At 40.4% G+C, this 23,013-nt stretch overlaps 1 protein-coding gene across 5 annotated transcripts in view; it reads left to right on the forward strand.

The window, feature by feature from the left end:
- The window catches only part of VPS13B (vacuolar protein sorting 13 homolog B), a 761,266-nt gene that overhangs the window by 43,695 nt on the left and 694,558 nt on the right, over positions 1-23,013 (forward strand). For all 5 annotated transcript variants that reach the window (XM_018559352.1, XM_018559343.1, XM_018559336.1 and 2 more), the window contains exons 3-5: positions 7,708-7,828; positions 19,368-19,535; positions 21,797-21,978. In XM_018559352.1, the coding sequence (XP_018414854.1) occupies positions 7,708-7,828; positions 19,368-19,535; positions 21,797-21,978 (471 nt within the window). The remainder of the gene's footprint in view (positions 1-7,707; positions 7,829-19,367; positions 19,536-21,796; positions 21,979-23,013) is intronic.

The raw sequence follows: 23,013 nt of genomic DNA on the forward strand, positions 1-23,013 counted from the left end.
TATATATATATATATATTCTCTTCTTTTAACTTTTTTTTTTTTCTGCTGCACATCTTTGCAAAACAAGTAGTCTTCAGAACAAATATCTACATATGGAATAGATTGATACATTTGTGTAGCGGTTAAATTGCGCTGTATTCTGGAACCTCCCCTAATCTTCCTGGTCAGATTGTTAAAATATACAATTACGCAAAATGACACCACGAGCGGCTGGCTTGACTTCCACGATGTCTGTATCCCATAGTGTCAAAATCAGCCGCAAATTTATTTTTATTTCTGAACACAAGGTTTTACATTACAGCGACAGACCATTAGCCTGGCATAACTATCCATCCAAGCAATTTTACTCCGTAATTTAGAAGTTTAGCCTCCATGATTAACACTTCCTGAATGTTTTACGGAATGTGGCAAGTGTTGTGGGATGTGGACCATTTCGGATGGGTTGCCGTAGGAGCAGGAATCGTTATCACTTGTCTCTCTGGGCTGTCGCCATTTGTGGGGTCTACTGTAGGCATGTATGATGTATATATTTCATGGATCGCCTAATTTATAATTGGAACGCCTTTTTTTTTCCTTTTTTTTTTCTATTCACATGTTTATTGTCATCTAGTGTAAGTCAGATTTATGGCAGTGCAGTAGTTTTAGTAGTTTTGGCCAAGATATTTTTAATGACATCACCTTGATCTATATTCAATGTGTGATTTCAGTTGGTCCCAGTGTTAAATATTTTCATAATTATGCTGGTTTTGGCAGTTTGCTTGGAACTTTTTTTCACATCTCTTTAATGAACATGTTTTACCTCTGGGCTCATGAGACAAGCACAGAGTTTGAAAAATTAATAGTGTAGCTCTAATGCTTAGATTACGCACAAATGTTTTACTGCAGCAGCTTTTTTTTTTTTTTATTAATTCTCCTCTTTTACAAGTAAATAGAAGCTCACGGAGTGAACTTCCCTCTTGGGGATAACCACAGGGTAGTCAGTTAATTAAAATGCGACATTTGTTTTGACTAAATGTTTACGTTTCATATACTGCTTTTGCTTGGTAGTTATGCTTGATTTTAGCTAATTATAACTTGACCCGTGTTCTGTTTTGCACTTCCACTAATGTATTTTGCCATGGAACTACCATTTAAACTGGTATTATGCTAGAAGCAGATTGGCCAGTTTTTTTTTCCTGTTGATAAAAAAGAATTTTAGAAAAATGGCTTGTATTCTTTTTTTTTTTTTAATCTAACAGCTTATTCAAAACAAATGTTTGAGTGACAGTAGAGTCTGTTCAGTAAGCACCCTAAAGTCAGGTATATCCCGTGGGCTAAACGAAAATAAATAGAACAGAAAGTTCCTTTTTTTTGTGGTTTTTTTTTTTCTCCTACACCACAACTCTCCACCCTTTAAAATCATACAAATTGTCTGTTAGAATACACTTGGTCAATGCAGCCTCAGGCTATATTCCTGCAATGTGAAAGTGGTCTGAGCTACCCTAAATAATGCACTGGTTTAACAGAACAAAAAATATTAAAATAATGGAGGACCTTTTCGCTCCTTCAAGGTAACAAATTACCTGTTTCCACACCACATGGTTTACTGGATAGACTTCTTTACTAAGGAGAAATAGCAAAGTTTCTGGAATTCCTAAGGCTATATACAGTGTACAGTGTGGAAAATAATGATTTGATCCCCTGCAGATTCTGGAAGTTTTCCCACTTACAAAGAAATCAAAGGTCTATAATTTTTTATCATAGGCATATTTTAAATGATAGAGACAGAATATTAACTAGAAATACAGAAAAAACTTGTGATACAAATGTTATAAATTGAGTTGCAGTTCAGTGAGTAAAATAAGTATTTGATCCCCAAGCAAAACATGACTTAGTACTTGGTGGAGAAACCCTTGTTGGTAAGCACAGAGGTAACACGTTTCTTGTAGTTGGTTACCAGGTTTGCACACATGTCAGGAGGGATTTTGGTCCACTCTTTACAGATCTTCTTTAAATCCTTAAGGTTTCTTGGCTGTCACTTGGCATCTCGAAGTTTCAGCTCCCTCCATACATTTTCTATAGGATTAAGCTGTGGAGACTGGCTAGGCCACTCCATGACCTTAATGTGCTTCTTCTTGAGCCACTGCTTTGTTGCCTTGACGGTATGTTGTCATGCTGAAAGACCCATCCACGACCCATCTTCAGTGTTCTGGCTGAGGGAAGGAGGTTCTCATCCAATATTTTACAATACATGGCCCCATCCATTGGCCCCTCAATGTGGCAAAGTCAGCCTGTAACTTTAGCAGAGACATGGCCCCAAAGTATAATGCTTCCACATTCAAATGCTTGACTGTAGGGGTGGTGTTGTTAGGGTCATAGTCAGCATTTTTCTTCCTCCCAAACACAGCGAGTCGAGGTTAATGCCAAATAACTCAATTTTGGTCTCATCTAACCGCAGCACTTCCTCCCAATCCTTCTCTGAATCATTTAGATGTTCATTGGCAAACTTCGGACGGGCCTGTACATGTACCTTCTTGAGGAGGAGGACCTTGCGGGCGCTGCAGAATCTCAATCCATGGTGGTGTATTGTGTTAGCAATGGTTTGTTTGGCGACTGTGGTCCCAACTGCTTTGAAATCATTCACAAGCTCCTCCCTTGTAGTTCTGGGCTGATCCCTCACTTTTCTCATGATCATCCTTACCCCATGAGGCAAAATCTTGCATGGAGCTCCAGACTGAGGGCAATTGATGGTTATTTTATATTCCTTCCATTTGCGAAGAATCTCTCCAACAGTTGTTTCCTTCTCACCAAGCTTCTTGCTGATAGTCTTATAGCCCATTCCAGCCTTGTGCAGGTCTACAATCTTGTCCCTAATGTCCTTTGACAGCTCTTTGGTCTTGCCCATGGTAGTGAGGTTTGAATGGAAGAAAGATTCTGTGGACAGATGTCTTTTATATACATTGCGAGTTGTCGTTCGGAGCAATTTATGAGCGTGTTTGCAATCAAATTTTTTTAGGTGCCAAAATGTCATGCTAACTGCAGTATTTCATTTCAGTTTTGCGTCCTTTTTATTTGTGTTCCTGTGACCTATTAATGTTTGCGACCCACTGCACATATTTTCTGTCATTTCGCATAATATCTCAACTGTGCGGTATTTGCATCCAGCATTTGCGACATTGAAAAACCTCCAAGCTTTCGCACATCCTAGAAGTGCTCCTGAGTAGTAGTATCACAAAGATAATTAATCTTCATGTCCTCAAGTCAGCTGAGCACTTCGGAACTTTTCAGCTGCCCTCCAGGAGGTTCCCAGCAAGTATGCAACAATTTAGGCTCTGTTCTCACCTAGGCATATCAAATATGCGCGTTTGTCGCGCGTTTCTACCGCGATTCGCGGTAAAAAAACGCGCAACAAACGTGCGTTTCCGAGGGCTACTTGGCTGTATCCCAATGGAAACGCGCGACAGAAACGCCGCAAAGAAGATCATGTACCTTTTCAGGCGTAGGCCGTTTTGTAGCGCGTTCAGACGGGCTGAAATACGGCAAGGTGTGAACCATACCCATAGAAAACAATGGGTTTTTCATGTTTGAGCGTTTTGTAGAGCGTTCGTAGAGCGTTGAACGTGCTACAAAACGTACAGGTGTGAACCAGGCCTTAGAGCCAGAGACAACGTATAGACCATTTTGTGACAGTTCTCCTTATCAAGGCATTTCAGAATGAAACATAAACTAGGATAGTAAACCTGTCACTATATACACTAGAAATCAGGGATATAAAAGTTTGAGACACTAATGATGCAACCAAATTAATAATTCACCCCTTGTGTTTAGCCTTGCTCATGTATGTTTACATTGCCCTGTTAACATTCATTTATGTATGCACCTACCTCCCATAACCAATTGCACTATCCTATCTAATGTTGCACTTGTATTGGAATACTATTAAATCATTTTTTTTTTTTGAATTCTTTCAACACATTTGCTGTTTTATGAAATGGATGAAAACCTTTACAAATTCTTTGTTTTAGTTAGTTTCTCATGACTCAGATTTTTATTGCAATATGTAAATAACCATAACTGTATTTATTAGATCAAATCAACGGTGTATATAAATTTTGCAAGACCACAGTTTGAGAGCAGAAGAGTTTACAAAAGTGGCTTGAATGTTTTCATTCCGCTATGGATAAAGGTGTGAGTGATTAATACCATCTGAAGGGGAACCGAGTGCCAAGAATCACATCTAATGATATATGGAGAGACTTGCATAAGCTGTTGATACTTTATCAGTATGGTCCTTTTTTTTTTATCCGAACATGTGTGGATGTGTGTGTTGTTTCACCCATTTTGTTCTTGTTTTTATTAAGATTAGCCAGTGCATGCCTTGCGGATAGGATCGGGCTTTAATAATGTTTATTTTGTGTCCGTTGTATTTGTCTTAATTGTGCCTAGATCCTCTTCTGTATTACATTGTTCTTTACAAGGCTGAGTGGGATCACGGTTTCCTTTGATTAGAGTGTATACCCTTCTCCTTGCGTTAATCCTTTACTAACCGGTTTGGCCAGACAGCACAAAATGGTAACGGAGCACCTGCTGTAATAATTCTAATGAATAGCCTACTTGTGTGCTTACTGGCGTTGGCCAATACTAGCTTTCACTGCTTTGTTAAAGTTTTGGTTAATTAGATATTTTTTTATGGGAAATCTGACTATGTAACTACATACTGGATAAGAGGAGTAGGCCAAATAGTGAAAAGTTCAGGACATTGGCTTCTTACTCACAGGGATGCCAGCAGCAAGATCTACCTGCCCTAAGTTGGCCATACAGTAGTAGATTTGTCCAAAACATCTTTCGTTCGACAATCTATTAGTTGATGGGGTCAAATCGATCATTGAATTCTACCATAGTTATGAAAAAAATTCAAAGGAGCAGGAAATAATTTTTTCCCCCAAACGAATGAAATTCTAACAGCGATTATGGATTTTGCTCGGGGAAACTCCGTTCATTCCAAAATCGAATGTTAAAATAAAACAAAATTGCGTTCGAGATTGTCAAGTCTCTGATGGCATTATCAGTTGGTAAAGAAAGATCTTTTGTTAGGAAATCTACTAGTGTATTGGCAGCTGTAGTTTGTGGTTCTGGTACTGTCCGCCTTCAGGGCCGGTTCACACCACAAAGTACGCGTTCCAGTGCGTTCGGCCTCTGGAAGGCACTGGAATGCAAGGGGCGTGGTGGTTCTTTTGAAGTCGATGGCACCGCACACATGCCTCCCCGCCGGCAGTGCGATCGTCTGCACCCGGAACGCAGGCACATGTGCTTGCGTTCCAGTCCAGTGCGATCTGCAAAATAGTGCTTGCAGTAGCCACTAACTTCAATGCACCGCCACACCCTCTCCCGGAGGGAGCCGGCCGGCTTGCATTCCAGTGCGTTCCAGAGGCCAAACGCACTGGAATGTGGACTTTGTGGTTTGAACCGGCCCTCAGAACTGCAGATGTTCCTGCTCACTTTGGGGTGCTTCTTTTCCTGATGCATTCTCAAATATAGTGAAATGAAAAGCAAGCTGTTAAGATACAACTATGACATCTGCTACTTTTTACTGGATAAAACCATTAGTATTTAGACTTATTTTTTTTGCCCTTTTTTTTTACACACTCATTAAAGTAGAAAAAAATCCACTTTTTAATGTCTCCATCTTTACTTTGCATAGATATCACTTAAATAACTTATTTGTCCTGAAACAAAAGTATATGTATTACTTTGTTGATGGTTCTCCCCGCATAAACAGGCCCATAGTGGGAATGTAAGAATCGCTCTCGTCCATAAGGGGGGTGTATAGGTGTGAGTGAGGAAGTGGTTAAAATTGCTGTCAGTTGTAAAGGACTGGATGAGCTTGCGCTTTGGCAGAGCTGGGTTTTCCCAGCTAAATGCAATTTTTTCCTGAAGTAAGCCAACACAACAGACTCCTTTTTGTCTCCCATATTTTTTGTTCCCCATGGTTCCTGTGTGTGTTGTACAGTACAAACCATTTCAAGCTCACTCCAGTGATGGACTACAGTCTCATGTTTAGTTTACTAATTTGTATTGAGATTGTAGTACATCACAGGAGTGAGCTTGGAGCGGTGACTACTTTACAACACGCATGGGGAACAAAAGTAGTCACCCTCCAGAAGGAAGGACAGTGTCACCACCAATTCAGAGATGATTTGAGGATCTAAAGCTGAGTGATACACAAACAAGATACGTTTTCGTTAATAGTTCAGGTACTTGAATGTATTTTTAAGGTTTAACTCCTGAGTGTCGTTTCACTGTAAATTACATTTTAAGATGTGGGAAAAAATATAGGTTGTCTGACATATGGCCAGGGCAGTGACCTGTTAAGTGATTTTCTTTGGGCATCTTTTTTTTTCCCAGGCACAAGTGGTCTTTGCTCTGTGGAGCATCTCTGTTCACTAACTGTAGGAAAATAATAGATTTAGATTTGGGGATCTGGGATATCGTTAAGAAACAAATTGTGAGATTGAGCTGATAAAATGGGATTGAGTTTCTAATGTTTATTTAGTCAGGTCAGAGATGTTCCCTTTCCACAAGACTCTTTAACCTCCTGACCCTTAATTGGCTTTTAGTCAACATTTGTTTGGCACTGTCAATTTAAGAAGCTGTGTATTTTTGGATGCTTAAATGGTCTCAAGTAAAAAGAACACTTACTGTCCTAGTGAGAACTTCCCTGTGTAAAGTGATGTTTCTGACTAGTAGTCATCTGATAATGTAATGTTTCCTCATGTCATCACTGTTTAGCTAATATGAAATGATCAACCCCTACACCTGACAGTGCATTTATGCATTGACATCACTTTTTTCTGCTGCACTTACTTAAAAGAGAACTATGGGCTAAGTGTTTTTCCCCATAGTTCTCTTAAGGGTCAAAGGAGGACATATACTAGCGTCCTGCCGTGACCCAAAGCTCTGTATCTAGTGAGCTACAGCTCGCACACTCACCACTCTCTGCAGGAGGTGATCGAAAAGTGAGCGAGTGACGTTGTGTTCGCTCACTTCCCGATCTATTTACGTGTCATAATGAAACTTTCACACGTCGGCTCTAACTATGAGGATGAGTGTAAATCACTCACCTCATAGTTCTCCTTTAAGAATCCTTTATTATTTTCCTGTTTTTATGGCGTTACTAGATATTAAAGTGTCCGCCGGTTATATTTTGCTAATTGCCAGAAGGCACCCTTATGTTAGTTGTGAATAGGTGTGTGCATTTCTTTGTGCATGCAGGCCTCCTGATGGTAAATAACTAATGCATGTATATAGGAGACAAGTCAGTAAGAACGTTCCTTGCCCAGTGTTTCACAGCTGATGCAAAGTCGATAGTAGTATGCATTGTCATATATCAGTAAAAAAGATATAAAGTTGAGCATAAGCAGCTGACCTCCATACCTCAGTGCTCAGGTTTCTTATGAATTGACACCAGAAATGTCTCTCAATCGGTAAGACATTCTCTTCTGACTAGTAAGTGGGTGTCTCAGAATGAATGGTGATAAATCAGTAGTACTGTGACACCCTTCACCTTTACAAACCCGTAAGCATTATATTTATCACTCATTTATAAGAAATAATAATTGTAATTGTCTGTTACCTTAAGCTATTGTAAATGTTGTGTGTTGCAGAAGATTGATTTTAATTGACGGCTTATCTGTTCTAATATCAAAATGTTTTTTTTTATTTCCCAGGATGATCATGAAAGCAGCGGTTCCAGTTCTACCAGTCGCAGCAACACAGACAGCGCCAAGTCTCCAGTTAAACCGAAAAAAATACAGCAGACAGCTCCTAGTGATCCTGACTTACCACCAGGTAATTATGCAGTGTCAGCTAAGTATACTGTAACTTACTGTACCACAAGAAGTGGAGGCATTTGAACCAAGGCAGAATATTCTGATCCTGTCAAACCTTAACCGTTAAAAGGAAATGATAAGTCTGTAACAATCACCATAGACTTATAGAATTTTCATTTGTTTTTATTGTCACCAGAAGTCTTATGGCCTCCTACCAAAGTGTCTGAAATAATTCCTGCTTGTCTTGCCCCAGCCAGTCAGACTGATATCTGCAATAGAAGATCACAGTTGGAGCATTTTTGCATCTGGCTGCTTTTAAACTGATACAGATAGTTGTTTCTGCAGACATATCTATCTTATAAGTATTTTATAGAGAAAAGTGCTTATCCTGGTGCCGAGACAACACTTTAGCCGCCAAAACAGCATGTTGACAAATTTGGTGTTTATAGATTTGAAGTCAAATTTTGCAAAATAAAATTAAAAAAAAAATGATTTGCAGATCATAACCTTCTGTGTAGAAATCATGTACAGTATCTATCAAGAGTTTCCAGACACATGTCTACTGAAGTAAAGCAACAGGCATCTTACAATAACTGCAAGCAGTGAGAAATCTCCTCACCCTTTTCTGCATTTGTGCTCTTGAAGGATCACTGTGACTATTCCCTCAGCCTGGCCAAGGTTTATATTTGGTACACTTGGAAATAGGGTTGATATCCTTTAGCCCCTTTTTGCCACCAAACGTTAAATTAGGGGAACCATTGTATGTTAGGGTGCCCCAGTATGTCCCATTGGAGTTGTACGAAAGGAAAAACATAACCACTAGATTGACTGCACACTTTATTGTTGAGGCATTTGGTGAATGATTTCTCATTGGTTAGAGATCATCTAATGGAGTCATTATCACTTAACTGATAACCAGTGCAATGTTTGTGTATGGTTGGTTTAAGACTGAAAGGTGAATGCAGTGTTCTTTACTCTGTGAATGAGCAACATGAATTTGGCTTGCACTGCTCAGTTAGGACTAGCTAACATTGGCGTGATGGACAGTGGCTGATGCAAACAGCTTTGCTATCACCAGACAAACTGCTCACGATCTACTCTAAAACACATCTATTATACTCAAATACATTCCTCAAAATTACTGTTTTCTATAATTATAGTTAAATATGGAACAGCTTCTCCAGCTGTCCCTTCTCCTGGTACATTTAAAGTCCATTTCCACCTTTTGTAAGTAATTAGCATTAATTGTGGTAATGAAGAGGTGTAGTGATGATGTATAGTTGTGCACATTTTCAGGACTCACATTGCAGGCTTTCGTCATTTTTGAATTAAGTTTTTATTAAGCCTGAAGCCTAAAAATTCAAACTTTTCTCCACAGGAAATCCAGTCTGACACCAGGGTGTTGGACTGTAAACAGCTGCCCTTCTCCCTGTCCCCATTGTAACATGACCAGAAAACACCAGCTCTGCCTATACACACAATACACTTTCCCAAAGGGGGGAAGATAGACACACATTGATTGCACAGAGACAGCAGTTTCTATGAGGATATGAAAAGGAAATCTAACAAAAAAAATTAAGTTTCTGTGTTCATATATATCAGCTGCATATCCCTGCTTCATGTACACTCTGTGTACATTGTTGGAATATGTTTTTAAAAAAAAATACCTCTGCAAAGTTGGAAACGGGCTTCAATATAGTTGTTAGAGGCAGCAAAGCCAGTTCTTAACAATTTTAGAGTTTTATAAATAAATAAAAAAACAAACAAACTTGGTTCTTAAAGTGATTTTTGGATATAGCAGGTTAAACATTGGCTTTCCTTTTAAATTAGATTTGAATATTTAAATGTGTGGACACTCAGAATAAATTACTGTCTTTTCCTCACAAGTTACCCTTTTTTTTTCTCTTATTAACTGCTTGTATTGACTTGGCTCTTCCTGCAAACCTATAAGATGATTCTAGGGCAGAAGGGCAGACATGGTTAGTGGAAAGGTCAAAGCATGGTGGAGAACTGAAAGTGGGATGTCTTCTTACTGACAGCTCTCACACCAGGGCCCTCTGCATTCCATCATGCTTCCCTGCACAGAGGAGAGCATCTTCCACCCAGACTCATTCTATTCATGTTTATTATACTTTAACACTGCCATAGCAGCTTGACGATGATGGAATAATAGAGATACGCTTGAAAAATTGCTCTTCAGGGATCCTCTGCTCTTTTCATGTGATTTATTGCAGGTCTTAATTGAAGTGTATTATCTGACTTCGACTTGCTTTACGGGAATGACCTACTCTCCTGCCAACAGCCTAATTCCTCCCAGAAGTAATTTTACTGTTTGGGTACCTATAGACACAGTAATACGATTTTTAATTCACCATGCAAGTCCTTGATGGGACAGTTGTTTGTTCTAGCAGCACCAGGAACATACCAGATAACATTTGTTGTTTTAGGTTGCTTATCAATGCCACTCTCCTGCAGTATTAAAGTGGACCTATGTTTGCCTTAAAGTCGCTAAACTGTTAGCAGAGAGGAAGAACAGACGTGATGCCTTCATATTTTCACACAGTATGTAGAGCTATCCAGCATTCCACAATTCTGTTTTTCATACAGTTACTATGATAGACATTTCTACTGTCCCATAGTGAGGCTCAGTAGGATGTGGCACAAAATACAACCTCTGTTTTTGAAAGTAACTTTGCCCAGTAGTTACCTTCATATCTCATTTCTATCACAAATCCCAAAAATAATGGTCTTATTCCTCCTTTATGGATAGTGGGTGGAGTGATGCAAACCTTTCATTTATGTCTCTGGGCCAATTGTTCTTCCAGTTTATAAGTTTCTGTTTAAATAGTAGAACACCTTGAGTTTTAGAGAAGAAAATACACGTAGACATCCTGAAGCACCTTCACATCAATGGCACTGCTTTTTGTTACTTTATGGCCCAATCACACCACAACGCAGCGGTGCAGTGCCGGAGAGCGCACACAAACGCTATTAAATGTCCCACGAGTCCTTATGAAAACCTCAAAAGTGCTCATGTGTGCAGTGTTTCATTCAGCCGGATGGAAAGGTAGACATGTGATGTATACTTTTTACTCCTTGTGCTAGTTGAGAGACACACTGGCTTCACGTAGCTGTGTAGTCGTTTGGTAAGGAGCGAGCACGTTTTGGTGGTTGCATGGAGTCACCATGCATCAAAAATTTTTACTGTGAAAGAAGGAAGTAACTGCAAAGAACAATCATTGGCTATCCAGTCATAATGTAAATATCAATGTCTTATTTGAATTTTTATACAATTACTAAACTCGAGCAAACGAAAAATGGAGCAGCTGTGCATGGCAACCAATCAGCATCTCTGTTTCATTTTCAAATATCAACTGAACAAACTAGAGAGAAGCTGATTGGTTTTCATGCACAGCTGCTCCAGTTTTGATAAATTCCCCCCAATGAGTTTAATAATTAAATGTTTTTCGGTTTACAAAAAGGTCAACAATAGCAGCTTACATATGTGTATCACTATGGGTTTCCTTTACGTTACTATTTGGCTAGCAGGAAATATGACTTGAGCACCAAAGTACTCCATGAAAGTAAGTTTCTCTAACTAATATGCATGTAAGATTAATATGCGAGTCAACTCTGTGATTTTAGTGCAGTCTCAGGGTAACATGATTTTTTGAGTGCTATATCATTAGCTCACACTGAGTATTTAGAGCAGCTGACTGCAGTGCTCAAGCAGCCAGACACGTTTTCTAGATAGGAGTGCTCTGTTCTCACTATTGCCAACTGTCCGTAAAATTACAGACAGTCTGTAAAAATGCCCTTAAATCGCTGCTGTCTGTCTATGATGTCTTTAAGTATGATGAAGCTGTCCATAAAAATCCATGTTTGTTGTGCTTGAAACTGTAAATGCCCAAGAATCCAGTGCATGTGCAGACAACCAAGGTCAACCCAGCACACTCATTTTTACTTGCAAAGCTCACCACGCACGTTGCAATATTTCTGTACAATCTCCTTTTAGATCTGACTATATAGTGCAAGTGATCGTCTTAGATCTGACAACTATATAGTGCAAGTGACTGTCTAAGTGGGTACAATTTGATTTGTCCTCGTATTACATAGGTTTGGCAAGTCGGGTTGCAACTACAAAGTGTTCATGTGACCACATGGTAGGATCTACCAGCTCCTTGCTTTAAAATGTGTAGTCTGCCCTGTTATTAACTCATAGAGTTAAAGTGCATTCATCTGCAGCGATGGAGCACCTTTAGTAATTACTTTAGGGGATGATGACGCCTGGCGTGTTGCTTATTGAGGATCAGGTTTGCATCTATAATTTTTGTTTCCCTTTTTATGGTTGTCTGAGAAGCAAAAAGTGCCTACAGTTATTACAAAGCATTTGATCAACCCAGCCACTTTTGTTTTTATCTATCTATCTATCTATCTATCTATCTATCTATCTATCTATCTATCTATCTATCTATCTATCTATCTATCTATCTATCTATCTATCTATCTAAAGAATTAACTGAAGATATAGTCTTTTCTAGTTGCTTTACATGTAACTTTTGTATAAAAAAATAAAGTATTGAGTTTCCGATGGTCATGTTTTAGAGACCTGAAGCCATAAATTGCACTCAGCATCCTTAGTGCCAAGTCATAGGGGTCATATCACTAGGAGAGGAGGTCAAGTAAACACTTAAATGCCCATACGCAGATCTACAAAGGCTGCCATGAAGCTATATATTTGCACTTGACATGCTGGGGTTGATTTACTAACCTTTTAAACACACCACGAACGTGTATACACCTCTGTAGTGTGTTCCCTCCCAGCATGATCTATGGGAGGAATCGAAACACCTTTGTAGTGTGTACACACCCAGCAGGTGTGTTGTGCAAAGCCCTGCAATGAATTGCAAGGTAATGTGGTGTAAATTAGCTCTATGTTATGTTGCTTGCGTTGATGAATGCAGGAATGTAAATGCATGAGCTAACCATTTTTGTCTAAACTGTGAAGCAGCATTATATATGCATCATGTGCATGATTTTTCCATATATGGCATTAGTGGAAATATGCTTTTAGAGACTTTTTGGTTGATAAATACGTTTTGCTGTGTGAAAATCACACACACCTGGTGTGTGTGTGTGTTTAGGTTAGTAAATCACCCCCGCTGTGTCTGTCATGAACCCTTGTACTGAATATCTGCCATGTTATGGGATTGTATTAATTTTAAACTAACTACTGTCACTGATTGGTGATAACGTTTTGTAGAAATGCTAAATCACCATAAAAATAATTTATTACATCTCGTTTTTTGTTTTTTTAAGGTTGTTTTATCACTGTGTGTTTTATGTGTGTTAACACAATCTTTCATTTAAATCATCAGTAAATTGAATTTTTTTTTTTTAAATAGCTTGTCTTCCTAGATTTTACTTATAATTTTAGATGGTGACAGGTGCATTTGTGCACATACACACAGATGTGTGATAAGCAGAGGGTTGTACTGATGAGAGCGCGTTACTAAGTAACAGGACCACTGAGACGCAAGCCGCACAACACCCTGCCTGCAAAACACATCCCCAACTCCTATCTCTTATAGGCCCCGTTCACACCCTTACGTTTTGTCGCGCGTTCAACGCTCTATGAACGCTCTACAAAACGTACAAACATGAAAATCCTATTGTTTTCTATGGGTCTGGTTCACACCTTTCCGTATTTCCGCCCGTCTGAAACGCCCGTTTTGTAGGGCGTTTTACATTGGGATACAGCCAAGTAGCCTTCGGAATCGCGCGACGGCCGCGCGACTTTTTTACCGCGAATCGGTCGCACGACAGACGCGCATATTCAATACGCCAAGGTGTGAACCCAGCCATAGAGCCAGGGGATATTACCCTGTTAAGGATTCTGACTTGCAGGTAGTCTAAATGCTGCTATTTTTGTATATGAAGAATGAATAGTAAAATATGTAAAAACAACAATTTAAAATGTTTTTTAAAAGTTAAAGGAAATCTTCACTTTTAACATTGTTTTCAATATTTTTATTAATATTTTTGGAAGACTGTAGCTGTTCTTTCTTTTCTCAGAAGGCTTCGGTTATACTCCAATGTCCCAAGTCAACCCATCATGGGTTATAGAATAAAAACATCAGTTGCTTAGTAATGCTATCACACAGAAGGTGTTTAACATATCTGTGTTTTATATGCTTGAGGATGTACTCAGAGTACAGGACAGTTGGTTAAATCTTGCTTCAAGTATTTTAGTAAATTTACTGTGTTTCGGTTACCTGGAAGGATTTTCATCTTGTCAATTAATATGAACCACTGTTGCTCCTCCATAGAGTGGAGCCACCCTAAGACAGAAAGTGTTAAAAGCCAGATCACCAGGTGAAAATAAAGGGCTAAAATAAAGATTAGTGTCAGGTAAAGTAATTCTGGTGGCAAAAGAGGAAAGCTAAACAGTAGAAAGGCATCACGGCACACTCACAAACCTGCATGTAAAACAACTTGTCTCGCCACTCTCACCACTAAGGATAATAACAGAGGTTTGGATACACGTCTTCTGCAGAGGATGTGAAAGCCGCACTGCCGCGCCAAGGCACCTCTTATAGTGCGGTCCTAACTCTAAACTATGAGAGTCTCCATCTTGGAGCACATGGGGGCAGAAGATTTCAAATTGGGTGCAGGTTTGTCAGGAGGAAGCCCAGCCTCCTTAAAAGCACAGAAACACACAAGGGATCCCGCACATCCCAATGGCAGCTGAGAAACCCCATGCGTCGCTGCACCAAATCGGTCAAGCAAAACAAACGACAAACGCACTCAACAATTTGTCACCAGTTATACAGTAAGGTGCACACGAAATGGGCTTTGAACAGTAAAACAGTAGAAAGGCATCATGGCACACTCACAAACCAGCATGTAAAACAACTTGTCTCACCACTAAGGATAATAACAGAGGTTTGGATACACGTCTTCTGCAGAGGATGTGAAAGCCGCACTGCCGCGCCAAGGCACCTCTTATAGTGCGGTCCTAACTCTAAACTATGAGAGTCTCCATCTTTGAGCACATGGGGGCAGAAGATTTCAAAATGGGTGCAGGTTTGTCAGGAGGACGCCCCACCTCCTTAAAAGCACAGAAACACACAAGGGATCCCGCACATCCCAATGGCAGCTGAGAAACCCCATGCGCCGCTGCACCAAATCGGTCAAGCAAAACAAACGACAAACGCACTCAACAATTTGTCACCAGTTATACAGTAAGGTGCACACGAAATGGGCTTTGAACAGTAAAACAGTAGAAAGGCATCATGGCACACTCACAAACCAGCATGTAAAACAACTTGTCTCACCACTAAGGATAAAAGAGGAAAGCTGTCTGCAAAAAGAGAGGTAATTCTTACCAGTCCTGTTACCTACTCCATTATCCAACATTTTGTTGGGAGTATGTGTGTGCTGTGGTTCCAACTACTACCTGCTACATTGCTAATGGACACAGGCATCTGACACACCTGGAAGCTTCCGTGATGACATTTTCAGCAACCGTCATAGCCCTGCAAAAGTTTGGAATCACCAATGTTGGGACTGGTGTGGTGATAATGAAGTCTGATGAACCCCAAAATAAGTGGGAAAAATCGGGATTCATACAGAACACAATTTGACTCTGTATTTCGCTCAAATTCGCAAGTCAGTGACAAAATGATCAGTTTAGTTCTTGTGTCCATGGCTAGGCAGAGATCTGGAAGATTTCATACAACCCCATACTAAAACAACCAGCTTAAGCAGGTCAAGTTGAATAAACAGTACTTAGCCTAGGGTCCGCTCAGCCTCAAAAGACTTATAATTAAGATTGCCATGTCACAAGACCTCAACAGTCTCTGTACCCTGATAATAATTGGGTGTTATAAATTGCCATTTAAGCCAGAGCTTGCTTCCAAATATCTTAAATAGTTGTAAAATGGTCTAGGAATGGTTGAAAGCAAATACACGCCTTGATCATTTTTTTTTTATGTTTTTTTTTTTAATACCAGAACAGAAATCTATCCACATTTTATAATTGCTACTATAATAGAGATGTCTTCATATAACATGCCTGTACTACCGTATACGAGAATATCAGTCGAGTAGGCACCTAACACGCCTGTGTTATGATGTGCTGCAGGCAAATTTGTCACATTTTGTCTCTTAAGGAGAATATGCATATCATGTTTAACCACTTCACTACCGGAGTAATTCTTTAAATGTTCTCTCACATGTTATAACCTGTGTTTATAACTAGAGAAATAAACTCCACAAATCATGTAAAAGTGATCCGGTGGTTTTATAGCCACCCAGATCACGTTCATTCTATTGCCAAAAGCTGGCTAAACAGAAACAAGTTCATGGCTGCTGCTTAATATTTTTCAAATTGTGATTTTCATTCAATGCAATAATATATTGGTTGTCAGACTGTAAAACATGTTTATGTGATATTAATATCGTTTGGAAAATTGGCATTGAGGGAGTGTTTGCTGGATTATCATAGAATACGCTTTTTAACACACGTCAGCACACCCCTCAGACCCTTGGATTGGATATGTCATTTCGGTAAACTCCTTCACGGAGCAGAAAAGATGGCTGCATCCACAGATCAGTTGCACTCGTTTAACATCATAATGGCTAAGGATGCTGGAAGAGTCATTTATAAGAGAGCCAGTAATTCTCAGATTAGACTTATTCTGAAATGATTTGGACTCTGCACAGAAACTCGAGAGCAGGCAAATTTTGCAAAGTAGCTTTAATATTTTATATCCTGTTTTTTTGTGTGGTTTTTTTTAAATATTTTTTTTCTGTAAATATTTTCTTGCCTAGTTGCAAAGAACCCTTGCCTTTTTGAAGAATGCTACCATATTTTAAACCCTGTATATATTCCTGTTTGGCGAGTGCCACAGACATTTATTAAAATTCTGAATTTGTACAGCAGATGTTGTGGACGATGCATGCTTCAGTTAAAACACGGTTTGTGTTGTGTTAACTGATCCCAATGACGATGACTGTCTGCTGGCGCTTAGTGTGTTGTCCTGCAAGCTGGAAAACCTCGGTGTAATGTGCAGCTGAGTGCAATCATCACAACTGGTATTATCGCTCTTTTTTTTGCAGGCTATTTTTTTTCCCCTTAACTTTGCTGTAGTGCACTTTTCTCCCCTGCAAGATCAGGTCCTTCGAAAAACAGATGCAAACAGACGTCTGTTTAGACCCGGCTACTCATACACTAACATCGGGCTTCCAATCAGGTCCCCCTGAAAAACTGACAAAAGGACATGTGTTCGGATTCGGAAAGCCCATGTGAAAGAGGCCTTACTGTAGGAGGAGAAAATGTGGAGAAGAGAGGTTCCATGGCTTGAACAGCACAAAGGAAACATGTTGTATATGAAATAGGTCTTTGAATGGGGAAAAAAAACCTGTTAAGGTGAAAATGTTTTTTTCCTCTGTTGGCAAGAGGCAGCTAGTGAAGAAACTTTTCACAGATAAAAGGAAATGGAAAAAGATGAAGAAAGCTTTTATACTGTTGAAAACAGTAATTTATTTTTGGTTTATTGCAGCAACCTGGCTTACAGATGGCATTACATTTAACAGCTCATGATCAATACTTGCTGAAAATAAAACCTTCCTTAAATAATGCCTATGACCCTGTCTAAGCTTCTTATCGTGTGATGGAAGGGAACTACAGAACACTGGTCGTTTACAAGAAATTAAGGAATTGAGTTGCAGCTGCAGGGACCTCGCCTTGCTAATAAATTTTTCTGCTGCATGTTTCCCACCCTGAGCAATTGTCATCCATGGGGGAAAGAGAGAAACAAAGTTGGAAAAGATTTGGAAAATAAAACATACAGCACTTCTTAAATCACTGCTAATGCCTTGGACAGAAATGGTTGCTTGACTACTTGAGTCATACAGTTGTGTGCTGTATGAACACTGATACACAGAATGGGAAATATTTATTGATGGAGGTTTGCCAGAAATGTAATTTTTGTAATGCAATATCTTCAGCTCGTCTTTTTTCCTCTTTCTGTACCCCCTAAAAAAAGATTTTTGATATGAAGCATATTTTGTGTACTTTTGTTTTTTATTTTAAAAAAGAAAGGATATCTATGAAATGTCTAAATTTAAGTAGACTTCATGTTCAAAATGGTATTAAATGGTGAAACTAAATTCTCTCAAGACAGGTACCAGCATGGCAAGTACTTCTGTACTGCACCCCTTATGCAAATACTGACTTTTCAGAAAGGTTATGTGTTAGACATGCCCTCTGCATCCCACTGCAGGGGACATTGAGATTTGTTGACATTGCATTATGTAATGCATGTATAGGAGTCCAAAGGCTATGAGTGTGTTATGTACAGGAATCCAGGAGTCAGGAGTGTGTTGCTTACCTGTGTTCAGGGGCCAGGAGTGTGTGACGTACAGGGGGCAGGAGTATATACACCCTAGTGCACAGCACCCCCTTTGATTCATTCCATTCCTTTATTCATTGCACATCAGTACCCCATAAGGCATTTTAACACACATACACACCCATACACTCGCATATATGCACCCACACACATACACAGGAGCCGTTGCTCATCTTTCTCTCTTATGTCCCTCTGCTGGCATTGTTGGCTGTTCTTCCAGCCTCTTAAATTCCTCATCTCTGCTCCAGCTGGCAGTACAGTGTGAAGGCAGTGGACCTAAGGAGAATCTCCATGACAGGCTTTGCCCTGTTCAAAGCTGCCCTCCTTGTGTATGTAGAGGACTGTGGCTGCCCGGGGAAAAAAATGTCAGGCAGCCACAGCATCAGAGAACATAAGTGGCATTATCGGCCAAAAAATGTGGGGCTTGTTCCCTGTTCGTACTACGCAATGACATCCATGACAGTGGGGTTATGATCTATTTGTCACACGGGTGCAATAAATGTGTATATAAAAATCAACCTTTTGCAGACCCCGCTCTACATTATATAGTACTTATTTACTGCACAGCTTAATCAAAGCATGCAAAGTTTCCGTTGCATATTCTTCCCCCCACAGATTTTATTTTATAGGAAATAAAAGCATACAACTGATATATGTAGTACTCAGTGGAGGTCTTCGAATTTGGGGGTTGGTATGATACAATGCTTTTGTGTTTTGTGCCTAATTGTGTAAATCCATTTTGTTTATGGTTTTCCTTTTTTGATGCTACTCACTATTTTTTGGTCCATTAGTAAAACCAATATTGAGTAATGATTACTGGCTGTAGTGATTTGATCAGAGCGTTTCATTTTTCAAAATTACTCTTGAATAAGAGACTTCTGCAATCATGCTGCTTGCTATAGGCAAAACCCTCACATCTTTCGGAGCCCCTTTATTGCAAATCCACAGGCGAAGTGTACTTTGTATTACTGCTTGATAGATGGAGTGGGGAGACATAAGTAGCACTGACCATAAACTCAGTTGCTAGTGCTGAGTTGAATTCACTCTTGTAATTTGTGATACAGTTCTACAGACAGTTACATTATTTTTATCAAATTTGTATTGCTATATTTGACAAAGTTGTTCCAATTTCTCTTTCAGGATATGTGCAGAGTTTAATCCGACGTGTTGTCAATAACGTGAATATCGTGGTAAACAACCTAATCTTAAAATATGTTGAGGATGATATTGTTTTGTCAGTCAACATTACTTGTGCGGAATGTTACACAGTGGACGAGTTCTGGGACCGAGCATTTATGGATATATCTGGTGAGCTTTACTTTTATTGATAAATGTCTGTCTCTGCCCTTTTACCTTTTTTGTGTTGCTTTCTTAAAATGCACCTGTTCCAAACAAAACATGTAAACACACACACTCACTAAGTGTAAGGTTAGGTTCACACCTGGGCGACTCCTGACTACGTGGCAATCGTGCACAAAACCGTGCGGATTGCCAGGCGGTCATGGAGTCGCCCACCACAGCCGCCCACCACAGCCGATCGCGCTGGAGGTACCATTTTCTAATGGCACCCCAATCGCACCAGGCGGGTTTCCTGCCGTGAGTCTGCCCATTCAATTGAACACAAGTGCATGGTGTGTGGGGGGAAAAAATAAGGTTTTTTGTACCTTTTGGAAAAATTTTTTTTTAACAATTGCCGCGTGGATGTAACTCCATTGAAATCAATGGGGCAGCACGGCAACAGCTGTGTGCACTAGCTCACAATCACGTGGCCCTGGGACGCGTGTCCCAGTTGTCGCTGAGGTCTAAACCTAGCCTAAAAAAAAATCAACTTCCTGATAAAAGAAACAAAGGTGTGCTCCTGCCCCATCCCAACATGTAATGCTCAGTGCCCAAGCAACATCTTGGCAGCGCTTTTCATTGCCTGTAGGAGGCAGGGGCAACATGCCTATTAGATGATCCTGTATGTTTTGGTCCTCTTGAGATTGGTGGGACTTATTTCATCCGTTTTGGTCAGCGGTTCTAAGCAGCATCTTTGACACTTTCTCTGCCCGGTGTATGTACTGCTCTTACTCATTAATTTTCCTGGAAATCAGCAAGAATGTTTTATAAAACTGTGCTGTTTTCTGCTCATGAATTGATTACTTTCATATGGATATTAAATGTCACATGCTAAAAATATTGTTACTAATTCTCTGCCACGCTATAAGTCATGCTTTGAAAGGCCTCTCCAGTCATTGGTTGCTAGGGCCGCTGGGTGGCCCTAACAACCAGTGCAGTGACAAATGTCTTTCCACCCCCAGCTGCTCATTTGTCCACCTGCAGCTTAATCTCCCAGCTCCCCGTGGCCTGTAAAAAAAATGGTATGTGCCACATTGTACGAACACTATGTGTGGATGATAAGGGTTCATTCTGGGCCAGTTCACACCTATGCCATGCTGTGTGATTAATGCATGGTACTGTGCAACACACCTACCATGCGTTTCAGTGCAGCTGGTGCGTTGTGTAGCATGCACTACTTTTTTCAACTGCACTGCAACGCATGATATTTTGGTTAATAAAAGTATAAATTAATGTATTTACAATATCTGCTTATTTGCCGGAATAGGGCTGCTGCTTGTTGTATTAGGATTGTTTGGTTGGCCCACTCATTGGTACTCGCCCCAAATGCTCCGATGCCTAGCCCGATACTTAAGCTTCCGGTATCAGGAAGCCTGGCAGCGAGTCATTACATGCTGCCCGGCTTCCTGATTGGGTGGGAAGCTGGCTCCAGGCTCCCTTGTCACCGTGTAATGACGCGTTGCCCGGCTTCCTGATTGGCCAGCTTCTTGACCAATCAGGGAGCTGGGCAACACGTCTTTACATGGCGTCCGGCTTCCTGATTGGCCAGAAAGCCGGCTCCATGCTGTCTCATCACCTGGTGATGAGGGAGCATGGAGATGGCTTCCCTGCTAATCAGGAAGCCAGGTGTCGAGATTTTACACGCCGCCAGGCTTCCTTAATGGGACGTCGGGTATCGGCATTCGGTATCGACAAGTACTGAAAAAAAACCTATCGGTATTCGTACTTGATACCGAAAAACCGGTATTGGTGCCTCCCTAGTATTTTGGCACTGCTCATTGTGGCCAGAAAGTTAGTTTGGGGTGCCATTGAAATGAATGGCAATGCACCTGCAGCACTGTAATGCATTAATTGGTGTGGCCCTCCACAGCTGTCCCAGTTTCTCATGTGGCCCCTTGAGAAAATGAATTGCTCACCCCTGGTCTAAGTACGCCTCCAGTACCCGTGCTAGGTCTGTTACTGATCCAGCTGTGTCTTCAAAGTGGGCACACCAATTGGAGTAATACAAAGGAGTGGGGTGCAGAATTAAATGTGCCCAAATGTTGCAAAACACTCATTTGTATTGCTCAGTGGAAGTTTCATGCACTAAGGAAAGGTCCGCATGCATGGTGGATACACGGTAAGCACTCCAATATGGCACCTGTTTGTGTAAAGCCCAACAGTTTACTGACAACTTCTGATTTCACAGGTTTGCATGCGTCATCACTGATTTTCTGTGCTTTGTCTTTCAGCTACCGAACTGGTTCTTAGAAAAGTTATACATTTTTCTGACTGCACAGTTTGTCTTGACAAGCGAAATGCTAGTGGGAAGATAGAGTTTTACCAGGACCCTCTTCTGTATAAGTGTTCTTTCCGAACCCGATTGCACTTCACCCACGACAGCCTTAGTTCTAAAATGCCAGCTGTGATCAAGGTAATTTCGTATTAGCTGCTCATATCTACTACATTAGAGATGCCTTGCCCCCCCCCTCCCCCACCAGATCAACATGCAGTTAAAATGTATCAATAAAATCGTTTTTTTCAATGTCATTGTCATTACTAGGTCTCTCAGCTGCTTTTTGCTCTGAGTTTGGTGGGTGGTGGGGGCAGCTGTGCGTGTAAATGTCAGAGCATTTCTTTTTCAAAAGAATTATATGAAAGAACACATCCCCAGTATGCCTTTTAATCTGCCTGCTTCTCCCTGCTGGCCACTGCAATCTGCAGACTTTAGCTGCGCAGTCTGCTGATTTTGGTTGGTTGACTGGTTGCAGGCACCTCTAAAGGGATGCCGAGGGTGTGTTCTTTCATATAATGCTTGGGACAATGGGACAAAATAACTGATGGCAGGGAAAGCTAATAGCTGTTGGAGAAGGGGGAGGGGGTAAAAACAAGACAGTAGGGATCAGGGGGAGAAGTGATTGACGAATAATGGAAGTCATTCATACAGAAAAAAGATAGCCGCGGCTTCTAATGGTTATATTGTGAACATGCAAGTGTACGGGGAATTAAGAGTATTCAGTTTCAGCACAGGAGAGGACTTGCTACAAATGCGGGAAAACAAGGTCAGGCTTTAAGGCAAGAGGGTGATCATCTCTGCCAAGCAGGCTGCATTTTCAAAAGGAGTGGTCAGCAATAGCAACTTCCATTTTCTCATCACAGGTGCACTTTAAATTCTGAGATAACAAAAGTAAGTCTAAAAATAAGCACAAATGGGGTACACTGACATTAATAAATGGGCCAGCAAGTTTGAGGAGCCAGTCAGGATAGAAGTATAGAATGTGTGGCATTGCTAACTTCTTTTTCAGGGTTTAAGCTATGGGACATTTCTACTTTTGTGAGGCACTGACCCAAAACAAGTGCTTGTCATGTATCTGAGTGCACGTTTTTGTCTTGGGACAAAAATAAAAAAAGATATACTCACCTCAACCTTGCAGCCAGCTGCCTGTTAGACCGGTCCCTGCAGCCCCCC

The sequence above is a fragment of the Nanorana parkeri genome, unplaced genomic scaffold (genome assembly GCF_000935625.1).
Source record: "Nanorana parkeri isolate BGI_ZX_2015 unplaced genomic scaffold, ASM93562v1 scaffold16, whole genome shotgun sequence".
Taxonomy (NCBI): Eukaryota; Metazoa; Chordata; class Amphibia; order Anura; family Dicroglossidae; genus Nanorana; species Nanorana parkeri.